General features: G+C 43.6%; 2 protein-coding genes across 4 annotated transcripts; both read left to right on the top strand.

The window, feature by feature from the left end:
• The first annotated feature begins 4 nt into the window (after positions 1-4).
• LOC306709186 (ATP-dependent 6-phosphofructokinase, muscle type-like) lies at positions 5-8,899 on the top strand. Its single transcript, XM_079177249.1, has 22 exons — positions 5-217; positions 1,215-1,288; positions 2,024-2,101; positions 3,054-3,243; positions 3,547-3,712; positions 3,978-4,022; positions 4,336-4,444; positions 4,548-4,643; positions 4,735-4,827; positions 4,932-5,057; positions 5,158-5,222; positions 5,659-5,722; positions 5,853-5,999; positions 6,207-6,277; positions 6,640-6,727; positions 6,829-6,981; positions 7,070-7,234; positions 7,333-7,394; positions 7,747-7,858; positions 7,952-8,051; positions 8,334-8,439; positions 8,530-8,899. The coding sequence occupies exons 1-22, from the start codon at positions 127-129 to the stop codon at positions 8,663-8,665; spliced, it is 2,337 nt and encodes a 778-aa protein (XP_079033375.1). The 5' UTR covers positions 5-126; the 3' UTR covers positions 8,666-8,899.
• Positions 8,900-11,174: 2,275 nt separating this feature from the next.
• Positions 11,175-22,762, top strand: larp4aa (La ribonucleoprotein 4Aa). Of its 3 annotated transcripts, none has more exons than XM_079171353.1 (17): positions 11,175-11,707; positions 14,036-14,153; positions 14,277-14,435; positions 15,282-15,369; positions 15,490-15,626; positions 15,719-15,822; positions 15,925-16,035; positions 16,130-16,183; positions 16,288-16,497; positions 16,846-16,949; positions 17,175-17,216; positions 18,644-18,859; positions 18,968-19,022; positions 19,124-19,282; positions 19,391-19,530; positions 19,644-19,896; positions 20,243-22,762. In XM_079171353.1, exons 1-17 carry the CDS (start codon positions 11,591-11,593, stop codon positions 20,633-20,635), a joined length of 2,460 nt encoding a protein of 819 aa, XP_079027479.1. In that variant the 5' UTR covers positions 11,175-11,590; the 3' UTR covers positions 20,636-22,762. The 3 variants fall into 3 exon arrangements, with proteins under 3 accessions (XP_079027479.1, XP_079027480.1, XP_079027481.1); XM_079171355.1 differs by having other exon boundaries at positions 11,179-11,241; XM_079171354.1 differs by lacking the exon at positions 17,175-17,216.

Genomic DNA, 22,762 nt, shown 5'->3' with positions numbered 1-22,762 from the left:
CTATAAAGCCTGAACCGTCGCTGGTGCCTCCCTGAGGAGCAGAGAGTGAAGGACGAGCAGCTCTGTTCTCTCTCCTTTTCTTTCCCTTCGTCGTGTCCAGCTGTCTGCGCCCGATCCTCTGGAATCATGTCCAGCGGTCTCCATCCAACCACCGACCCCACAAAGATGGGGCTCGGCCGCTCCATCGCCGTGCTGACGTCGGGAGGAGACGCCCAAGGTAAGCAGAGTCTCTAGTGCTCTATCACAGCTTCATATTGAACTGTCAAAACGCAAAATGAATCCGTCTGAAAGCATCTTCCCTGCTGATGTGTCTGAGTACAACGCTGAATCCCAACCAGCTGAAAGAAGCCTCCAATCTTACTGGGGCCAATAAAGTATCATGTTAGTGCGCCGCGTGACATCTGAAGTACGTTCAGCAGTCAAAGAACAGAAAGGGCAAGCAGCATTTTCACAACATGTCAGAGCGGCACAGTTGAAGGCCAGCTGCTGGAGGCTGATGGATGTTTGCGTCTCGGATTCACAACACCACCAGTGTTTGATGTATATCCAGCAAAACTTAAAATGTCCTTACAAGTGACGGACAATGCACAAAATACACTGTGTGGTGCATATAAGAGTATACACTTTATAAGTCAAGTTTAAACTGAGAGTTCGTTAAGATATCATCCATACAGGCTGCATTGTGCTTTGTCTTAAAAACTGGCATAAAGCTCCTGTAGGAAATTGCTCCATCAACGATGTCTCATATTTATCTGGTAATCCTGTGTGATCGCTCTCTACAAACCTGACTCCAAAGCCTTTGTGTTATCTGCCCAAGCGTTCCCTTTTTTCACATCTTTGGGGCTAATTTTAGTGGCGTTGACCTTTTTCTGGTATGGAGGAGAGAAATGCCCCCCCCCCCCCCCCCATCATCATACACAGCTGCTGTCTGGTGAAACAAGAGCTGCATCATGCCAAGCTGCCACAACACAAGATCACACTGTGGCATTTAGTGTACTGGACATCCAGGGGCAGCATGGTACGCAAGACATAGAGCCCCATAAATTCCCCTGCTGTCCTTTCCATATACCTATTTCTGTCTCATCTGTTGCCAATGTACAGGTCACTTAAAGGTTAATACTTCAGCTGATATTTGACAGGAAGTGTTAAAGAGAGTAAGACATTCTCCTATGATGTGACCTCAGCCATCACGTTCGTTCGTTTGTGTGTCTCAGGTATGAACGCTGCTGTGAGAGCCACAGTCAGAGTTGGTCTCTACACCGGAGCCAAAGTCTACTTTGTTCATGAGGTACGGACTGCATAAAGGCTACAGTACATTCAGCGGAGACACCCCAGGATAAACTAGTCAAAAACATCCAAAATACACATTAGGTGTCTATGTTACGTCTGGAGATTTCTCCTAAATTTACCAAAAGTTTGCATTGGATAATTCCTCATTTACACATTTAAACATAGAATGTCAGAGAACTTGTAATACAAAGAACAATTGTCTTCCTGTAATTAATAAACTGGGGAAGTTTCATGGACATATCCTTTAGTTCACCTGTAGTGTCATACAAATATATGGATTTTACATTACATATTTTTAAAGGCTGTTTTCTCAAAATAAGTTTTTTTTCTCATAATCTGAGCCAGAAATGTCCACTTTAGTAGCACTTACATTCACCAAACCTTCCAGTTTTATCTCCATCTATATTCTGAAGGTTTTTACAGGTTTGTTCATCATTCACAGCCAACATTTAATACCTGAAAACATGGTGATTTATGGAGTGATACAAAGAGATATCCAAAACCCCCTTGGTAAAAGCATTTGCATATAAGATGCTAACAAAATGAAACAAGAATTTTGAACCTGGTTTTATCAAATGTTTGGATTTCTGTACTGTAAATGTATGCATATTAGCACATCTTTTTTTACCCTATTCACCTGGGTCGTCTCCCCTAAAGAAAGAAAAGGGTTTGTAGCAGTGAGGGTTAACCGGTGCATCAGGCATAATAACTGTATCTTTAACGTGTGCTGCAGGGCTACCAGGGTCTGGTGGACGGAGGAGACAACATTCGCCTCGCCACATGGGAGAGTGTGTCCATGATGCTTCAGCTGGTGAGCGAATACAACGTGTAGTGTTTTAAAGGGTCAGTTCACTTACACAGCACACAAACTGCCGCTGTCGATACGGTAATAACAAAACAAGACAAAACAGAAACAAAGACACACAGAGAGAAAAATGCAAAGAGTTGAATTAAGTTATAGAAAGATTTTAAAGGTTTCTCAGACTTGTCACATCATAGTTTTGGTTGAGTTTGTTCAGGGGTTGAGATATCCATCTTGAGATTTCTTCTGCCACAGCAATATTTAAGGTGAATGGGATTTTGTTTGTGCTCCTCATGGCACTGAAAACTTACAGTTAAAACTGTTGCAAGCAGCTGTGTTTGCATAAGAAGTCATCAATATGCCTAAGTACTGAACCGCTGGTGTATTTCTTTATCGCACAAAATCGTATTCACCTCCATTGTATCCGAGTGGCTGCAGAAGGCGGGTGCGTGAAAAACTAGATAAAAGTGAACGTATCAGCCTGGCTGGACATTACAACTGATAAGAGAGAAGATAATTTGGGTGAACTGATCCTTTAACCTTTTGACTCCACTTGGACTCAAGACCACCCTCCACATCTCCCGCTGTGAAGCGCTGGTAACACGAGAAATATGATTTTTGAGTGATGATATTAAATGGCTTCCTCATCCCTGTAACTGAGAGATGATGGAGATGCAATACTACTGTGAAGCCTGTGATTCACATTTCTTTCAATCATCTGTGTTGTATAAATAAAGAGGCCTGGCAAGTGGAGAGGGAATGACATGCTAAGACTCATTCATGAGTCTAATTCCACAGTGTTATAAAGCCACCCTGATGAGCATCAGCTCATACTTATTTAAGGGGTAACATTGGGTAACTTTGGTGGAAACATATTGTGTCAGTAATCATTGTTACATTCTTCTTCCTTCAAAGCCAGAAAATGTTTGTGTGTCAGTATCTTCTCCTCTTCACTTGTCAGGGAGGTACTGTCATCGGCAGCGCCCGCTGCAAGGACTTCCGCTCCAGAGAGGGTCGTATGAAGGCAGCTTGCAACCTAGTGAAGCTGGGCATCACCAACCTGTGTGTGATCGGAGGAGACGGCAGTCTGACTGGAGCCAACTCGTTCAGGACTGAGTGGAGCGGGCTGCTAAGTGACCTCGTCCAAGATGGTAAAGAGACAAACGTAGTGTGGCTGCGAGAATAATAATGGCTCCTTCAGCCTCATCCCCTCAGCTGTGCAACAATCTCAGCCAGTACTCTCCTAATGCATCAGATGGAACAAATTGTTTTAGAAGGTATCTAAACAAATAAGCCATGCACACATAGATACAATTATTTTCCAAAAATGCCAAAATCAGATATGTCTTCTTTGACAGCGAGGTAAATAAAACGCACTTCAGTAATAATGCTATTCCAGTAAAAACAGCGATGGCACCTGTGAGTAAAGGAAGAAATACTTTTTATTTATGCAGGTAAGATTACAGACACGCAAGCCAAGCAATCTTCCCACCTGAACATCGTGGGCATGGTGGGCTCCATCGACAACGACTTCTGTGGCACCGACATGACCATCGGCACTGACTCCGCCCTTCACCGCATCATCGAGGTGGTGGACGCCATCACCACTACCGCACAGAGGTCAGACATCACTGTGACCCTCCCTCCAGGCACACAGTGATTCACTTTGATATTCAACAAGGATACAATTAGATTATTGCAGCAGCAAAGAACAGTACACATGAAGTATGCAGGAAAGAATACAGTGCTGCATCAGGTCAAGTAAATAACTGCCCTTGAGTGCGTAAAGGAGGGTGAATGTGTTATTTGCGTTTTTCTTTAAGTGTATACAGACTATTATTGACAATTCCTCTTCTCATTTGTACAAAATGCATCTCTTCCACAGCCACCAGAGGACGTTCATCCTGGAAGTGATGGGCAGACACTGTGGGTCAGTACCTTGTGTGCTTGGTTCATTATGTGTGTGTGGGTGTGTGTTCTGCATGTATGTAGTAAACAGTGGTCCAGAGTAGAATATATGTCCGTCTGTTTGAATATATGTTTGCTCTCAATCTACTTTAGCACGTTCACCTACAGATATTTAGTCACAATAAAAATAAAATATTTGTCACTTTGTTCGCTGTTAACCATATTATAATAAACACATTTATCAATACACAAGGAAAAAAAGTATTTTAGGTTTATATCAACGTCTTTGATTGATTTTATCGTGTGTGTGTGTGTGTGTGCACGTCCGGCTGCAGGTACCTGGCCCTGGTGACGGCTCTGTCCTGCGGTGCAGACTGGGTGTTCATTCCAGAGATGCCACCAGATGAGGACTGGGAGAACCACCTGTGTAGGAGGCTGACAGACGTATGTGTGTCTCTTTATTTGCAGATGGGGATGCCTGCTCTAAACACTACAAAAATGTCATTCTGAATGTACCAGCATATCTTTTCCTCTGTTTTTTTTCCAGCAAAGGTCCAGAGGTTCTCGTCTGAATGTGATCATTGTGGCTGAAGGTGCGATGTCCAGAGATGGCAAGCCGATTACATCTGACCAGATCAAGAAGGCAAGCCCCTTTTCCCCCAATGTAAAGTAAAGTATTAATCCAAGTTGCTCAGACAACGGGCCATACTAACAATGGACTCATTTTTCCCCAGCTGGTGACTGACAGGCTCGGCTTTGATACTCGCATCACTGTTCTTGGACACGTGCAGCGAGGAGGAACACCCTCCGCCTTTGACAGAATCCTGGTTAGTGTCTCATTAAAGCACCAAATACAAAGATCAGTGTACACCCCCCCACACACACCTCATGATGATGTGTGTGTGTGTGTGTGTGTGTGTGTGTCGTCCAGGGCAGCAGGATGGGTGTGGAGGCGGTGATGGCGCTGCTGGAGGCCACCCCAGACACTCCTGCTTGTGTCGTCAGCCTGTCGGGGAACCAGGCAGTCAGACTGCCGCTCATGGAGTGTGTGCAAGTGGTAAGTGAAAATATCTAATTGTGTTTTGGAGGATGTGCATGTGCACTGACGTTACAGTAAGGGATTTCTCACTGACTCTCTGTCGCTCTCGTTGCTACAGACCAAAGATGTGACTAACGCCATGGCTGAGGGCAGATATGAGGATGCCATCAAGCTCAGAGGAAAGTAAGTATTTTGCTCTTAAATTGATTGCAATCATAATAAACAATTCAACTCATCCATCATTAAATGTTATTTTTAATTCATAATCCGTAGACAGACAGAATTATTACCAAATTGTATGCGTCATTTATATTTAACATATTTATAATATATACTTTTTTTTATTTGGTTGACTTTATTAATCAATTATAATTAGATACTGTAAAAATCTATGATAATTATGTGGTGCACTCTGGGCTTCATATAAGCAGTAGCAATGTATTGAACAGAGAAAATGTAGAGGATAAAGTACGAGCAAAAAACAAAAAAACACAAAAAACATGCAAAAAGTAAAATGATTAAAAAACGTCACTTTTATAACTGATTGATACCACTATTCAAATACTCAAAAAATAAAAGTGTATTTCTCTGAGCTATCAACCTTATTTATGTCGTGCAGGAGTTTTGAGAACAACTGGAACACATACAAGCTGCTGGCTCACATCAACGCCCCAGATGTTAAGGTGAGGACCGTCCATTTTCTAAGCCAGACTCTTAGTAAAGTTTATTGTTCATAAAATTAACTATTTGAATGTTTATACCAACATATTTTCTCATCTTCTTCTCTCTCTCACTCTCTTTCTTACTGACCAGAGTAACATCAACGTGGCCATCATGAACATCGGCGCTCCCTGCGCCGGTATGAATGCTGCCGTCCGTTCAGCAGTGAGGATGGGCCTCATCCAGGGACACAACATGTTGGCTGTCCACGACGGCTTTGACGGTCTGGCTCACGGACAGGTCAGTGTACATTTCCCTCTTTGCTCCAGACCTCCTTGTGGTATGATTTGGTGAAATTTTTACAAATATTAAAACAAATGCTACTCTACCAATAGTGTCATATATATATATATATATATATATATATATATATATTTATATACACACGTTCATGTTTTAATATTTGTTATATAAAGTACAGTACTCAGTATTTCTTTCTCACTACAGATTGAACCCATCACCTGGACTTCAGTGACTGGCTGGACTGGAAAAGGAGGCTCAATGTTGGGCACCAAGAGGTAAAACATAAGTTGTTACTCTTTCTTTAAGTGGTAAAGCTTTTGACATAACAGAGCAGAGGCAGCAGTAGTTCAGTCGGTGGAGACTTGGCTTGGGAGGGTTGCCGGTTCAAGTCCCCACACTGACCAAAATGAGGAGTTTGGACTTTAGCGGGAGAGAAGCCAGTTTGTCGCCTGAGCACTGCCGAGGTGCTCTTGGCACCAAACCCGCAAACTACCCACTGCTCTGAATACTAGGATTGGTTAAATGCAGAGAATACATTTCACTGAGTGCTGTGCTGTGTGACAATAGAATTTACCATTTACAGTTTTCAATAACACTACAGCACTTTCACTGTGTAATTTCTTTCTGTCTCTCAAAGAACTCTGCCAGGTAAATTATTGGAGGAAATCAGCCTGAATATTGCCAAGTTCAACATCCACGCCTTAGTGATCATCGGTGGATTTGAGGTAAAAAGACTTTTAAAACCAGAAGTTATGTCAGCGTTGTTTGATCAACAACAAAAATACACTGCATCTATCTAACATCTTTATCTTCTCCCTCTCTGCAGGCCTATGTGGGCGGCCTGGAGCTGGTTCAGGCCAGAGAGAAATACGAGGAGTTGTGCATTCCCATGGTGGTTATCCCCGCCACCGTCTCCAACAACGTCCCCGGCTCTGACTTCAGCATCGGCGCCGACACCGCCCTCAACACCATCACCGCTGTCAGTGCCTCAACAACAAATATGCACACATATGTAAACAAGTAAAAACCCAGCTAAATTAATTCCTCCTATGTTTTTTTTTCTGCAGACTTGCGACAGAATCAAGCAGTCTGCAGCCGGGACGAAGCGCCGCGTGTTCATCGTTGAGACTATGGGCGGATACTGTGGCTACCTGGCCACCATGGCCGGTCTGGCTGCAGGGGCCGATGCCGCCTACATCTATGAGGAGAAATTCAGCATTAAAGACCTGGAGGTGAGTTGATGTTCGGACCTGTTTATCCAGTTTTCGGTTGCAAGACGCTCTGAACCTTTAAACAGTGATGTGTTGTGATTGTGATCTGTGGACTGTAGGTGAACGTAGAGCACCTTTTGAACAAGATGAAGACAACAGTGAAGAGAGGTTTGATTCTCAGGTTGGTTTTCCGTCGGGTGTGAACTAAATGTGCAGCAGATATGAATGCTTAATTCTGAGTTAACAATATTTTTAAAACACACATTTTGACTCCAGTTTACTCACTCTGGGCGTATTTAACAGGCATCAGAATGGCTAACATTTGCTTTATAACATTTTAATCATGAATTCAAAATGTGAGTTCCTCCACGTTCCCCTTTTGACCAAATTACACACATAGTTAAACCCCTCCTAAGGTGTTTTCTTCCCTAAAAGGATTTAAAAACATTTAGTACCTTCAAGACACAACTCCTCGTGACTTATGTCATATTCTGGAAACAGTCTATTACAGTCTACTTTTCATTCTACAATAGGAACGAGAACTCAAATGCCAACTACACCACTGACTTCATCTTCAACCTCTACTCAGAGGAGGGCAAAGGCGTCTTCGACTGCCGTAAGAATGTCCTCGGACACATGCAGCAGGTCTGTTCATGCAGCAAAGCGTCCGATCCACTTGAAATAGATTGCTAAATTGCAACATGGTCGATGATACACCTGTCTGTCCTTTATTTACAGGGGGGCACTCCAACACCCTTTGACAGAAACTTTGGCACAAAGATGGGTGCCAAGTCTGTTCTGTGGATCACTGAGAAACTCAAGGACTGTTACAGGCACGGTACGTGAGCATAAAATCAAATGTATCTGTTACACGTTTTGAGAATATATAATACGCAACAGGCAGTGGTGAAATGTCACTGAGTACATTCGCTGCAAGTATAATTGTAACGTACTTGTACCTACTTGAACGGAAGATGTTGTTGTTTTACTCGACTACATTTATGTGACGGCTTTACTTACTGGTTACTTTGCAGATGAAGCTTTTACACACAAAACACTGAATACCGTCTCCACCATTAACACGATTTAAATGAACTGTTTCACTTCCTGTGTCCTTTAGGTCGCATCTTCGCCAACATGCCAGACTCTGCCTGTGTGCTGGGCATGAGGAAGAGGGAGCTCACCTTCCAGCCTCTTTCTGAACTGAAGGAAGGCACGGATCTTGAGTAAGATGCATGTTTTATATATATTTTACTGTACTGCTAGTAACATGTTCAATGGTTATTATATGACGAGGAATCCTCTGTCTGCTGCAGGCACCGCATCCCCAAGACACAGTGGTGGATGAAGATTAGGCCCATCATGAAGATCCTGGCCAAGTACGACATCGAACTAGACACATCCGAACACGCCAACATGGAGCATGTGATCAAGAGTCCTCTCGGGAAATAGACTCAGTCTGCGCCCAAAAACAGAGCGAGGCAATTTCTATGTTCCAGTACCCGTCCACATGCCTTGGTAAAGGAGCTGCTGTCTTATCCTTTCTCATCATTGAAGTCCAGTTAAAAGGCTCAATCTGCAGTGATGTTCTGTAGCTCTCCCATCTCTCAAAACTATCAATGAATCAGATACCAGATATCAAGCAACCAATTAAAGATGTAGTTACAAAAATGTAATTGTGTGTCCTTTTTGATAAATGGAGCAGAATGTGAATTGTTCTGAGAAATGGAGAAATAAGAATCGTATTAATTTTCAAACAGTATCCTAGTACATGTACAGTAAGAATGCTAATAGACTACTCACATATACAGGTTTTTAACGTGCTGCCGTGTTTAGGACACATACAGATGTGTGTGACAAACAACCAGACAAAATACAGTGAGAGCAGATGTTTTTCTGCAAAAGCTGAAAACATTCTGGGAATATCGATCCAAAAATCCATCTTTTGTATCCATTTATTCCTGTTCATTGCAGCAAATATGAATTGTGTTACAAGTAGTCTGCCTGAATGATAACTTCTGAGTTAACAGTGTGCATTTAACTCGGTTAACACAAACATGTTTTGGCTCAAGTTTACTCACTCTGGATGTGGCAGATTCTAGTTAACAAGTAACAGAATGGCTAACATTTGATTTATAACCTTTTATTTGTAAATTCTAAATGTGAGTGCTCGTACGTTCCCTTTTGACCAGAGTGCAAACCAGTGGCGGTCTGTGCATTTTATACCTGGGCCTTTAGTGCTGTCCTACTACAGTTGAACCACCTCCTAATAATCTCATTATGATGCGCAAGCTACGGTTATTATTTGTTTCTAGGGGTGTAACAATACACGTATTCGTATTAAACCGTACTCTGGTGAGGCGCGTGTGTTCTGGGAGGCACACTATGCTAAACTAGCTTAGCAGGAAAACAGCAGCACACACGCTGCAAACTCTCCCCGCAGCGTTTAGCTGTTCCCTACTGATTCAAACTGGGCTAAAGCAATCGCCACACAATCCCCATTTCTCCAGACCATAATTCTTGCTTTGTAAAAGAAAAGAAAACCCCAAAGAGAGAATCAAATGTCCGACCCTAACCCCGCGCATGATGGGATGCTTCGTCATCAACGGACAATGCATATAGTAAAAATCAACGTAATTAACACTGACAAGAACAAACTCACAAGACTGCGGCGCTAAAACACCTATTCCATTGCACACCAAAGAGCACAGGCCAATCAAATAATATTCACATCAGAGGGAACAATATTAACCATATCATAAAAACGACACCATAGAAAATCTAACACAGTAGTAACGCTACTGCAGATGTAAAAACACAAAAGCACTTCACATACCAAAGCCGCTGTTCACTTAAAGACAAAGTCCATCCTCCTTTCTTTGATAACGAAGAGTTTAATACCGCGGTTGTACAGAACATCGGTGCGGTTCAGTTCCAGCCAGAGGTCCTTCTGCGAACGTGTTTGTTGAGTTGTAGATCCACTCGGGTTTCAGCAAAAGTTTTCAAAAAGCATCGTAGGTTGTAAGTGTCCTGCCGTGCTATAGTGTGGTGTTGCTGCCTTGGTTAGCCAACTCAGGTTAGTGTAGCGTAGCTCCAAACACCAAGAGCTCAGTTACAAATGAAACGCATTCTTTGCCATAAAATGTGCAACGCTTCTCCGACGCTGTCAGCCAGAAATACAGATGCTCGAGCATCATATTTTATTTTAAGATGCACATTCTAAAAAAAGCTTTCTGTTATGTATTGTTTTTAATCCAGTCCTTATTTTACTTGAAATTAGAGATAATTTATTTATTATTAGAGTTGTATTATTTATAATTAATCCAGTTCAATTTGAAAACGCATAATTAATAGTGTTGAGCTATTATTCAATTGAACTCTCCATATTTGTAATGACAGTCAGTTGTTGACTATACTATGCAGACATTCATTTCAACTGTTGGCTACAATATGGGTCCAAATCATAGCAAATTAGACATTATTGTGATGTTCCAGACCTTTACATGAGAAAATTATCTTGAACTGGATCTTGTTGAATTTTAATTGAAATTGACTTGGAAGGATGTTCAGGCCTACAAGGGGAAAAGTACTTGTTTCAAGTTTTGTTTTTCACAAATGTGGTTTGAAATTAGGAAATTAAATAAAGGTTGGCATTCGTGGTCTTCTCTCAGGCTGGCTTGAATTTTGCTTTTAATAATTACATTTTAGAATAAAGTAGGTGGAATTGACCAATAAATAAAGCTAGTCTTCGTTTATGTACTGTTGAATGGGGTACTCCTCAGGAAATACATATTATAATAAGGTCTCTATTACATCAAAATACTGTAAAAATAAAAAATAAAATAAAATAATACAAAAAAACTACAGCGAGGATCCGGAAAAGGAAAAGGAAATGTTTTCCGCAGAGGTCACCGACAACTCGCGGTGGCCGCCGGGACGTCGGCGGACTGTGTGCCTGAGCTGAGGAAGGGTGCGTGTCCCCAGTGTCCGCTCCGGTCGCCCGGTTAGGAATGCGCCTCACAAAGCCGGTGTGTGGTGAAATATTTGTTGAAACGCCAGCGGGGACTGTGGTCTGAGAAGAGGCATGGTTTTGCATCGCTTATTCCATTACAATCTTAGCGTGCACGTTTGATTCATTGAGCTAGCTGGCGTTAGCTCGCTTCGTTGATTCATATCAAGCTAGGTCGCTAGCTTTAGCCTGTAGCACACCTGCTAGCCGGCTAGCTAGCTAGTAAGCTAGCTTCAGAGTGCTGCTGCCAAGCCAGTCGAAGAGATCCAGACTGACTGCTGAACCCAGGCGAGATTTCGGAAGGAGGAGGTGGTGGCAGGCGGGGGCCGGGAGAACGCGACGGAGTGGAAGTGAGTCAGGAGCGGCTGATGAGTTCAGATCAGAGCGGAGAGCCGCCGCAGCTGCTGGAGGAGGCTGATCCCGCACCAAAGACTGGTGGGAAGGACGAGGCTCCGCTGGGGAGCGAGGGAGGGTCAGGCGGCATGGTGAGTGAGGCCTTCTCTAGCTAGCGAGCTAGCACGCTAGCTGAGACACTGCTGCTCTTTGGGGACCTGTTAGCCCAGTACGCCCCCCTCTGTGCGAAGAGCGACATTCATTAACGGCTAAAATTAACGCAACCAAGATGCATTTTTAGATACTCGTTCTCAGTTTGACTTTCTCACTATTTGGGTGATCGCTGTCTTAGTGTTTAATCGCAGGGTTACAATAATTATCAAGCGAAAAATAATCTCGGGCACAACACATACAGCCGCACTTTGCACGGCTAATTAACGTGACTAACTTGAAGCTGGTGCAGGCGGGTCATTTCACTCACTCATCGTTCTGCTGCGCTCCACTGCAGCCACTACTGGTAGCTAGCTAGCTAATGCTAGCTTATGCCACTGTAACGAGCAAGCTCATTAAGTAGTTTGCTGAGTAATCATAAGCCTATAAGTTACGTTAACGACACCATTGTATGGTGGCGGTAGTGGTATTGGGAGCGGAGGGTACCGATTGAGTTACTTTTGTCATTTATGTGATCGATGCCTCGATTATTAAACGAAGGGTAAACGATCCTTCACTAATGTTACCTGTTAGCTAATCGTGCTCCTAGCTAACTGAGCTAGCGCGGTGACATGCGCTGCAAATACCTGGCCCGTGCTGCGCAGCTCAGTCAGCTGACATTGCTTTGGCTTGCCACGGCCTGTAACACACAAGCATGCATTGTAACCATGTGTCAAGTTGCACGCCTCATAAATGTTCGCGTTCTTGTAAATGACACGGAGGCCTAAACCCTGTGACACGTCCATTCGCGTCTAAACTGGAGAGAAGCGTCTTGATGTATAATGGTACCGGCAGCTGTACTTGTCAGGCCGAGTGCTTTTGCTGCAGGGGGGTGGGGGTGGGGGGTCTGTTTGGAAGTGACAATGTTAAAAAGAAGAAGTTGGTAAATTTGACAGACACTGGCGTTTCAACGGCAGAGTACATGTGTCATCAACCCCCTTTTTTATAGGAGTAAAGCAAAATTTCACAGTTGGTTCACATCAATATCTGTGTGCCTTAATATGTACAGCACGGATCTATTCTTGGCCACAGCTTTTTGCAGGCTCAGGGTTTCTCCTGCCAGTCCAGAGGCCTTTTGATATGGAGAGTCACATCTAATCCTTAATGTGCGTCAAAAATATAATTATATTTGTGAATGTAACACAATTTACTCTCCCCATTATGTTGATTAATCAACATTTATTTCTACACATTCTGTGTGGTTACTCAAAGCTTTGGTAATCATCATGCAATCATGAGGTTAACGGGGTAATAGCCTCTTTAGTCTACAGGGCATCATGAGGCCGTCTGTGGCATATTTCATCGCACTTCTCTGGTTCCCAATTAGAGGCCCAATGGTATGCAGGTGTTACCGCCATCCTAAGATTGCACCAGGTGATTTCCATTAGTGGCACTGCCCCCCCCCCCCCCCCCCCAAAAACAAGGTTAAAGTAATTAGTGGACTCAACTGCAGGTGTGGTGATGGTTGGCTGTGGCCTGCATGCTCTCAGTCCTCCAGTATGAAGACCAGTTTGATTCTCTGTTGAATCTGCAAGTTTCCTTTGTGGTTGCTGCCGCCTAATTGTTTGAGTCAGAGATCAGTACAGATGTAATGTTTATCCAAACAACAAAAGGTACATTTTAATTTCAGTTTCTTGCAAACACGTTTTAATCTATTTTCTGGGGGTGTTCTTAAGTGCTTTGTTTGCCTGTTGAAACATAATGGTGGCATAAGGCAAATAGTGTTTTATTGTTTGTTACGTTTATCTTTTCCATGATGCCATCAAGTCATCCTCATCGCACCAGATTTCCACCTTGACGCTCATAGATTAAGGACATTGGAGCTTACACTATTAGGTTTATTTAATGCATTGAAGATGCTCAATATCGGATATAAAAAGTTACTCAATGCGTTTGTATCGATAATCAAATAAGTTTTACTGGCTCGACTGGATAGTTAGAAACCATACTAAGTACTGTAGTGTGCTGAAAATGTGATGAGTTAGTTTGAACAGCTAAGATTTAGTCTCGGTTAAAGTATGAAGCCAAGCAAGCACAGATAAGATGGCAAATCTTAGATCAGACTCATCGTAGTCTAAGTCACATTCAAATCTGTTCAAATATAAACAAACTGTCAAATTGCAGCAGTCTTATATTCATAATTGTCAGCTTTGCATGCACACTATTGTCTACATTGTGTTTTTGTGACTGTGTAATATGTCTTACGCTTTATTCTGCTTTAATGTTTATGAATATGGAACTTGCCTGATCCTGCTATTCCTGCTTTGAAGGTCACCTCTAAGGGCGCCGGTTTGAACCCAAATGCCAAGGTGTGGCAGGAGATGCCTGTGGCCCCCAGCGAAGCTGTTACCAACAGCCCTCATTGGCCCCCCTCAGACATCAGTGAGGGTGAGCTACACGTCAATCAGCCTAATTAAATATCAGAACTGGGAGATGTATAGACGGGGGGCGGGGAAGCAGTCCTGAACAATAGCGCTCTGTTTGGTTAAAACCATTTTACCTCGTTCGCAGGTTATTCTGAGCCCTCGTCTGCTGGGGGGAAGCAGTACACGGGGGGATTCACGGCCCTGGATGACGGCAGCTCCACAGCAACAGCTGAGATAGCAGTAAATGGAATGGACCCTCCAGAGTTGGGCTTTTCCCCCGCTGAGCCCACCACAGGGACCTCAGGTCAGTCACGTCACATCACTAGCAGTCGTCTCCATACTCCAACGGTGACTGCAAGTGTTAGCCTTTTTCATTATATTTATTCTCTTTTTAGTTTGGATGTGATGGGGTCTAAGTCATAAGGTCACTGAGTGCTAACCAGTGGGTATAGACTTTGGGTAAGATGAATGAAAACCTGCAGACTGCTGGTTCTTAATTATCTTCATTGTCCCCAAAGGTATATTTGTCTTGAAGCCAGGTGAAATTTGACACACAGAGGCGGTTTGGCCACACCTAACATGCAGTTATTTGTTTTTCATTCACCATGTTCACGTGTAAATCATGTGTTTGACTCTGGGGGTGTTTAACATACATTCAACCCTAGTTTGACCTGTTCGGACTGGTTGTCACCGCTCACATGAGACCATTTGCTTAAAGGGGTACTTTAACAATTTTAGTTCTTAGGAAAGGTCAAACTCTATAAACACTGGATCCTACACTACCCACAATGCAACAAAACATATTTTATTAGACATTCCTTGTATGGGAAAGTGAGTTTGGAGTTGCATATCTACAGCCATTAACACATCGTATGCCTGTTTTCACAGGCTCAGCAGTACTCATTATTTAATAGTACTCACATGACTAGCATGTCACTACTTATTAAAGGTAATGAAGTAGCTCAACATGTCTTTTGAGATTGAGTGAAACAGAATCAGTTTGAGATGGTTTGACGTCACTGCCATTAATAATTGTTTGAAGTGCTGACTTGGCATCGACTCAGGACATGACAGCCCCGTCAATTATAAAACATGACTGTTAAAACACTGGTATTGTATTACCGCTGACATTTTGTTTTTTGGTTCTCAGTGGATTCCAAAACTGCAGAGCGATCTAAAATCTCCTCCGAGAATCTCCGAGAGTCTCTGAAGAAGGAGCTCGAGTTTTATTTCTCCAGGTAAGAGACGAGCACTGAAACCACCGTTTATCCTTTTCTATATTGTAGAATTTGAAAAGTGGACTTGTTATTTCTAAGTCAAGAGAAGGCTCATCTACATGGACCTGTTTTGTGTTTCAGAGAAAACCTCTCAAAGGATTTGTACCTGATGTCCCAGATGGACAGTGACCAGTTTGTCCCTATTTGGACTATAGCCAGCATGGAGGGCATCAAGGTCCTCACCACTGACATGGAACTCATCTTGGATGTGTTGAGATGTAAGCGGAGATTTTAAGATGACGTATGCTCAAACGATCTGCATATATACATGTGGAGTGTCTAGATTTGTAAACCTTGATTTTCCCCTCAGCCTCTCCTATGGTACAAGTGGACGAGAAAGGAGAGAAAGTGCGTCCTAATCACAAGCGGTGCATTATCATCCTGAGGGAGGTCCCTGAAACCACACCCGTTGAGGTAAACTTGTGCATACACCGCCTGTCTTTGGAAGTTCTTTTTATGTGAGGATGTAGATGTTTTACCTGAAGTTTGAGACCATTCTTTGTTTGTAATTCACAGGAAGTAGAGGCACTGTTCAAAAACGACAACTGTCCAAAGGTGATAAGTGTCGAGTTCGCACACAACAACAACTGGTACATCACATTCCAATCAGACACTGATGCTCAACAGGTAAAGCAGCTCAAATGGCTCTTTTCTCTTCGGTGTCTGGAGTATTCCGTTGACATGCTGAATTGTCTCATGATTCTCCCTCATGCTCCCCTAGGCATACAAGTATTTGAGAGAGGAAGTGAAAACATTTCAGGGAAAACCCATCATGGTGAGCTAAATTAAATCTGCCTGCCATTTCGGAAAGACCCTTTTTGTGAAGTTGTTTTTAGTTATTTCACTCATTGCTCTTTTCCTGGTTTTCCATGCTGACAGGCCAGGATAAAGGCCATCAACACATTCTTTGCAAAGAATGGCTACCGTAGCGTGGACAACAGCATGTACGCTCCGCAGTCCCAGAGCCAGTCGCAGTACAGCTCCCCGCTCTACATGCAGCACGTCTACCCCCAGCAGCAGTACCCAGTCTACGGCATCGTACCGCCCACCTGGACGCCTTCGCCCACACCGTATTTTGAAACTCCTCTGGTGAGACATGCCAACTACTCTGGAATTCACCCTTCACGCACCTTAATGGAAAACATTCAGTCCCCATGTTCACTCTGTTTTTGTGTGTCATCATCATAAAATGTGATTAAAATAATAAACCTCGAAAGCCACAAGTTGTGCGCCGGCAGTAACTGTTGTCCACCTTTGTTGCAACGTCAAATAAGACTTTCCCCTCTTGCAATTTGAGTTGTCAGTAGACATAAACAAAGTATTTTGCGTAATAAAGAGTTAAAATGTACAATTTTTCAGCTCCTTTTGCAGCAACTGAATATATAACTGGACAAATTGAATGTGTTTTTAAGTACTGTGTTTTTCCCCCTTGTGCAGGCTCCGTTTCCCAACAGTAGCTTTGTGAATGGATTTGGCTCAGCCGGACACTACAAAACTGCCTCCAGCTCTCTAAATATGACCCGCCCGTTCAACAGAAACCGGTAAGGACTTCTTTTCCTAATGCCATCTGTGATGTTCTTCTTTTAGTTTTGGCTTAAACCTAAGTCTGTTTTTACCATAAGCATAATCTATTTGGAATACTTTACCACTTGTGTCATTATGTGTTAAACCGTGAACGTCGGATCACCTGCAGTTACATTTTGTCTAAAGATGGCGTGTGTGCTCACCAGGGAACTGTTCTTCACTCCCTGTCTTCTTCCCCACAGTGTCCCCCTCTATTCAAGAAAGAATGTAATAAATGCCTTCAGGTACCACTGTTATACTGTACAATAAGCTTCATCGCTGCTGTCATCTCTTATCATACTGCAACAGCCAAATTACTAAATCCATAACGGGGCCAATGCCTTCTGCCAGTCCCATTTGTACGGCCACGATCCTTTTCATCAGTGTGTAGATGTTGCCAGGTAATAGACGTCCTAGAATTTGTCGTGTCATTTCCTAAATGTAGGCTTGCCTACTGAATGGCAGCGGCTGTCTGATTCCAAAACTGGCCTTTTCCAGTTATGGCCACCATGGCTCCAACATTTCCTCTTTGCATTACATGCAGCAGTTTCCCACCATCACAGCTAACTAGCCGTGTTACTTTCTCATTGTTTTTTCTTAGTTTTACTGCTGCTTTCTCCGTCACTGATTGCATTACCACGTGTTATGTGCTAAAACACAATGAAAGGAGTTGAGTCTAGGTCAGGCAGCTGTCGCGCTTTAACAGCGCACACTTTAAATCTACAACAAATTTGTTTATGTAGAGAAAAAGCAGCTCCACTGGACTCTTCTCAAGTCGGACCCGATGATGAGATCAATATGCGCATAGAGGGAAACCAGAGAGTGGAGTGACTGGCTTTGGTTCACTCTTTCTCCGCTTCATCTGTTCTCTTTCTGTTCTCTTGTCTCTTCACCCTTCCCCTCCAAAGTCGGGAGCTTCACTCCTGTCCCGATGAGCGTTCAGATTATGAGATCTGAGGGTCAAAGACTCATGAGAAGTACAATCCATGTGACTCACGCTGCTTCTTCAAACCGTATCCGTCTCAAAGCATTAGTGCTGCATTAAGATATTAGTAGCCCGTCTAGGTGGGTTAGGGTTACACGGGCGTTGCCAGCTCTTCTCAATAGGTTTATGATTTGTTGCAGATTTCCACACGTTCAGTATGTTGCCATCAAAGTCTCCACAGCTTCAATCCCCCCCCCCTCCCCCGCATGTCTACACAACCACCCTGAAGACACAGCATGCGGTCTTATTCCTCCAGCACACTGAACACCAGTGTTTCCATTGAACTCATTCAGATGTTTCAGCGGCCGTTGTCTAAAAAAAGTTTTTGATGGACGCACAACACATAGCGCCTATTGCTGTCTGTTCCAATCCCCAACTCATAACCACTGTGATTAGTTTTCTTTATGTGATAGAATTAATGTCTTAACACAAGCTCCAATTCTAGCGCCATACAGTGGTTCAACATGTCATTAAATTAGAGCTGCTGAACATTTTTCATTACGGCGTTAAGATATTAATAACCGTCACACATATTTAAGTATTCCTGAACATTAATAAATGTACTTTAAGGTTTTCAACACTCTGGTTGCAAACTGTAAAGGAAACACTGGTCACCAGTATGCCTTAAGAGTGTTTTTAGCTTGAATGTTGACCGTGATCTCCTTCACCTTTACCCCTCTACGACAGAAACCACGTGAAGCCCCAGGTGAGGGCAGGTGAGGTGACCTCAGCGACTATAACCCCCGTCCCCTTGGAGAGTTTGACTGGACTGCGCAGTCCGCAGCCCCCACCTCCTGTCGCCACCACCCCAGTCCAGACGGCCTCCGACCTGAGCTCAGCGTTTTCACATCTCTCCTCCTCTACGGATCCCAGTGACGACGGCGGCATGGCTGGACGTGGAAGGTAAAGCAGTTTTAGCTGACTGTAATGGCTGCTGTTGATTGGCTATGACTTGATCAGTGACACTTGACGATTGAGTCCCTGTTGAAAGATCACTTATTTGCATTTCAGACGGAGCACAACCTACAGAGGAACACGGAGGAGGCGAGAAGACGACCGGATTGCTGTAAATACCAATTTTAATTTAGTCTTTAAACTCTTGTGTTGTATTTAAAGCATGAACCAGCTCGTGATCTTTCCGTTCGTTTGCTCCATTTCCTTTCTCAGAGGCCTGTTCCGTTGGCAGAGGTCAAGGTTTCTCCACCCAAGTTTGACTTGGCTGCTACCAATTTCCCACCTCTTCCTGGCTGCGTGGTCAGTACACAGGGAGAGCCAGTGCTGGAAAACCGAATGTCAGATGTTGTACGCGGTTTGTACAGGGACAAGGTAAGATGAGTTTCTAACAGTTTCTAAATCTCTTTGATAAACTGCACTGAGAGCATTGAGAGGGGAACTTCATAGGTGTGATGTGCATGCCTCCTTTCTTTTTTACAGACCGAACAAGCCAATAAAGAACCCACTGTGAGTCCAGCTTCAGGACAACCACCAGTCGCAGAGGAGGCTGTGGCTGTATCGAGTCCAGCCCTGGCAGCAGCGAAACCTGCTACACTACCAGTTGGACCTTCAGCTCCTGGGTACGACTGTCTCGACAATTACAATTTAATCCAGATATTTGGTGCTTGAACTCGAACACCTGTATTAAAACCTAAAATGGTAACTTTAATGTCTGAAACTCTTGTTCTGACAGTATCACTCGTCAGGAGAGGAGAGTTGAACGGGCAGAGCCTCCGGCTCCAAAAGCGGCTCCGCGCACACCTGTTCAGACTACCGTCAACCCGCCGCCCACCACCACACAACCTGTGCCTAGCTCCAGGCCTCAGCCCTCTGCTGCTGCTGCTGCTGCTGCTGCTGCTGCTGCTGCTGCTGCCGCCGCCGCCTCCACGCCAGCGACTCCCAGCACACCGGCCCCTGCTACAGCCACTATTCCCACCCCTGCACAGGTGAGAATCTGGTTCTTTGTAATGACGGCCTGCACTTGAGCGTAGATGTCTTCCCGATGATGAGATCTTTTTGCGCATAGAGGGAAGTGAGGTAGTGGACTGACTGGCTTTGGTTCTTTCCCTCCTCTACCTGTCGCTCTTCTTCAGTGTCTCTGTCTTTTCTCTCTCTCTGCCCTTTCCCACCAAATGTCCAGGACGTCTACTCCTACCCCAATGAGCGTTAAGATTATGAGATCTGAGGGTTTGACGAGGAAAATCGTGAAATCAATGTATAAATGCGAGTCTGTATTGCATCCTTTTTTTAAAAATTATTTTCATATTGTGCCATCTCCCTGCCTTGGTTCAGGAGCCACGTAAGCTCAGCTATGCCGAGGTGTGCCAACGGCCACCCAAGGACCCTCCGCCTGCGGCCCCGGCCCCGGCTTCCACGGGCACCGCGTCGGGCCAGCCGTTACGTGAGTTGCGTGTGAACAAGGCTGAGGAGCCGGGCTCCAGCACTGGTTCTGGAGACAAGCAAGAGAAAGGCCACGACAGGGAGGGGGGATGGGAGTGCAAGGAGAGCCGACCAACACGTGAGCGCGACTCTCAAGGCTACTACCGCAGCAACGGCCCGAGAGGCGCCGGGGGCCTCAAGTTCCGGGACCAGAGGCGCCCGCCTCCGGCCCGACGCAGCTCCCCGCAGGGAGGCTACAGGCACACTGGCAAAGAGCAGAACATCCCACCAGTATCGCCAAAGTAAAAACTTGATATGAATGGAAAAAAAGATTATGAATATATACGTGGATATATATAATTATATAAAAATGAATAACATAAAAGCAACAACATTATGGTAGCCGCCTTTCCCCCCCCCTGCTGGGACTTGTCCAAAGAAAAGCTTTTAAAAATGACAATGAGACCGGGACGTCCTGGACAAATGGGCAAATTGACACGTGAAGAACTTTGATGACTGATTTGAAAAGGAAACAAAAATCTTGCTTTGGCCTCCAGCATTATGCTTAAAAGAATTTAAGTGCGATTTATCTGGAGGCGGTCTCATTTTGGCTCTGCTAGGGAGAGGTGGGATGCCGGGCCGCGTAATCGGCCTGCTACCTTTTTTTTTTTTCATTTCAAAGAATAGATGTCTGCAAGAACAATATGCACTAAGAAGAAAATAACATGCATATATGTCATGTACATATACAAAGATATCACTAACACGCAATGAGACATCAGTTTTTTGTTTTTTTCTTGTGTGCTTAGGTTTGCAAGTATGACTGAAGGGTTGACTGATGTCTGTGTATGCATTGATTGTTTAGCAACTTGATTGAAGTGCTACAGTGTGCTGTTGCATTGATGTAATGAAATGGATGATTTTTGATTTTTACAGCAGAGACTCTGAACCATTGTCCTGAAACCGGACGGTGTGGTCCTCTAATGTATGTTAATGAAATGTGTTCTCTGGTGGTATTTTGATCCTGGTTCTTAATTGGCTTAAGATTTATCAGTCGAATATCAGAAACTGTTGATGTACGCCGCAGTCAGACGCGTGGTTTAGTTTGAACCTGAAATCCACTTTGGGTCGCCCACTGGCCCCGTTGGCCACGGTGAACCTGCTAGCCTGGTCCAAAGTTATTCACGTTAAGTTTTATCTCCATTTATCTGAACCGTGTCGGGTCTAACCACTCTGATTGCTTCAGAACACTGTCATGTTTATCAGTCAGGTTCTCTGTTTACATGTTTGATTTGGTAGAGTGCCGTTTTCCAAAAGGGAGAAAAGAAAAAAGAAAAGAGAGGGTTAATAATAACATTTGACTGTTCAGTGCACCTGGTAGTTTAGGTGAGGTTTGGTTTTTCTACATCATCACAGGATATCCAGGTTAAGCTTATATCTGTGAATGGTTCTTAACAATGGCTTAGTGTCAAACATAGACTGAGTGCGGTTAGCTGAGGATGATAGCTTCATGATATTTGGCAGCCAAGTCGTTGGTATAAAGAAAATTTGAACATTTTCCCGTGCTATGTGCCAGCTGCCTACCAACATAGTGTGCTAGAATAAAGTTTTGATTTGTATTCACAAAATAAATGATTTAGTCTTGGGGAACCTTTTGGCCCAGTGAAACTGGATTTTGAAGAAGCTGTAGAGGTGTAGTTACCTATGCTATGTTGTGATAACCCTTCACTAGGAAATGTGTGTGGGAGAATGTAATTGTTCTAGTTCTGAATTTACAGAGGGAGGCTTTTGACAGCAGGTATCCACCAGATTGTTTTGTGCTTTTAGGGTGAGTTTTCTGGTTTGTTTTTCTTTACTTTTTTTTTAATTTTTGAAAAAACAGATTGACTTAGAATTTGAAGTTTGACTCACTGTATGTATTGCTTTTTAAATTGTATTTATTTAAATTCCGATGCACAACGCTTTTCTCCCAATCTTGGTAGGCTGGTTTCCCCAAAGTTGTGTGAAATCGCATTGGCAAAATAAAATCATGCGCATGACATTTATAAACCGTCGGAGATGTCAGCTGAGGGAGAGTACTTGATGCATTGACTTTGGGTTTAGTGATGCAGGAAGACGAGTAACCAATCACTGGGGCTGTTTCTTTTTCATTAATGAGTACGAGCAGCTAGTGATTTAGTATAATTAAATAAATGCACTAACTTGTTTTTAAAGAGAATCTTACTCATTTAAGTGAAATAATTTTAGAATATGGTTGATGTTAACAGGCTTGCAAATACCTTCAGAAACCCCCCCCCTCCATATGTTTGGGTTATTTTCTATTAATTCGGGTTGGGGTGGCAAAAGGAAATATAGTAATGGATCAACCAAGTGTTTGAGACACAATCCTACAACTGTATGAAATGTCACCAAAAATAAATTATTTTGATTTGG

This window comes from Pholis gunnellus (assembly GCF_910591455.1).
Source record: "Pholis gunnellus genome assembly, chromosome: 2".
Lineage (NCBI taxonomy): Eukaryota > Metazoa > Chordata > Actinopteri > Perciformes > Pholidae > Pholis > Pholis gunnellus.
Note: the sequence above shows the minus strand (reverse complement) of the source record. Positions and strands in the feature narration are given on the sequence as shown.